This window comes from Vairimorpha ceranae, assembly GCF_000988165.1.
Source record: "Vairimorpha ceranae strain PA08 1199 chromosome Unknown NODE_540, whole genome shotgun sequence".
Taxonomy (NCBI): Eukaryota; Fungi; Microsporidia; family Nosematidae; genus Vairimorpha; species Vairimorpha ceranae.
In genome coordinates, this window is record NW_020169807.1 from 1 (window position 1) to 642 (window position 642).

General features: G+C 24.8%; 1 protein-coding gene across 1 annotated transcript; it reads left to right on the top strand.

Annotated features, from left to right (window-relative positions):
- Positions 1 to 107: 107 nt before the first annotated feature.
- Positions 108 to 642, top strand: AAJ76_540000108 (hypothetical protein; the record flags this gene model as incomplete). The annotated part of the gene is made up of 1 exon (XM_024475959.1): positions 108 to 642. A coding segment is annotated over one exon (535 nt), but the record flags the coding sequence as incomplete, so codon positions are not given.

Genomic DNA, 642 nt, shown 5'->3' on the forward strand with positions numbered 1-642 from the left:
TTAATGAGGTGTAACATATTGAAATTATTCTATCATATCTTAATTTAATGCAAAATGATACTGTGGTTGTAAATTTAAATAAATTTTAAAAATATTTCACCCGTTAAATGTTATTTTTGTTTCAAATAATTTTTTGTTCAAAACAAATATTAGATCATAATGAACCATTAGATCTAAGAATAAATATATCAAGTACTTCAAGAGCATACGAAAATAAAGGATTAGGTGAGAATGTAGATATACAACAAAAGAGTCAAGAAAAAAGAAGTGCAAATTTTGCTGTAGAACATTATTCCTCTAAAAGATTTTCATCTTGTGGTTCAAATATTGAGTTTAATAATATTTTAACTGAAAATAAAAAAGTGTTACAAGCACTTAAAGAAAAGTTTTTTTTAAATATGAAAAAACAATCACCTACAGATCTTATCCATTTTAACTTAAGCAAAAATTCTAAATATCATAGCATTCGCATTCGCATTTTCTTGCATTCTAGATGGTTTAAAACTTTTACAAATGAAACTTTTGAACTTCTTATGAATGACATTGTAACTCTTTGCCTGTCAGAAAATACTAAAAAGTTTTTTTTTGAATTGGTTGAATTTCTTAAAGAAGTTGCACAGTTTATTGCTAGCTTTAAAAGCC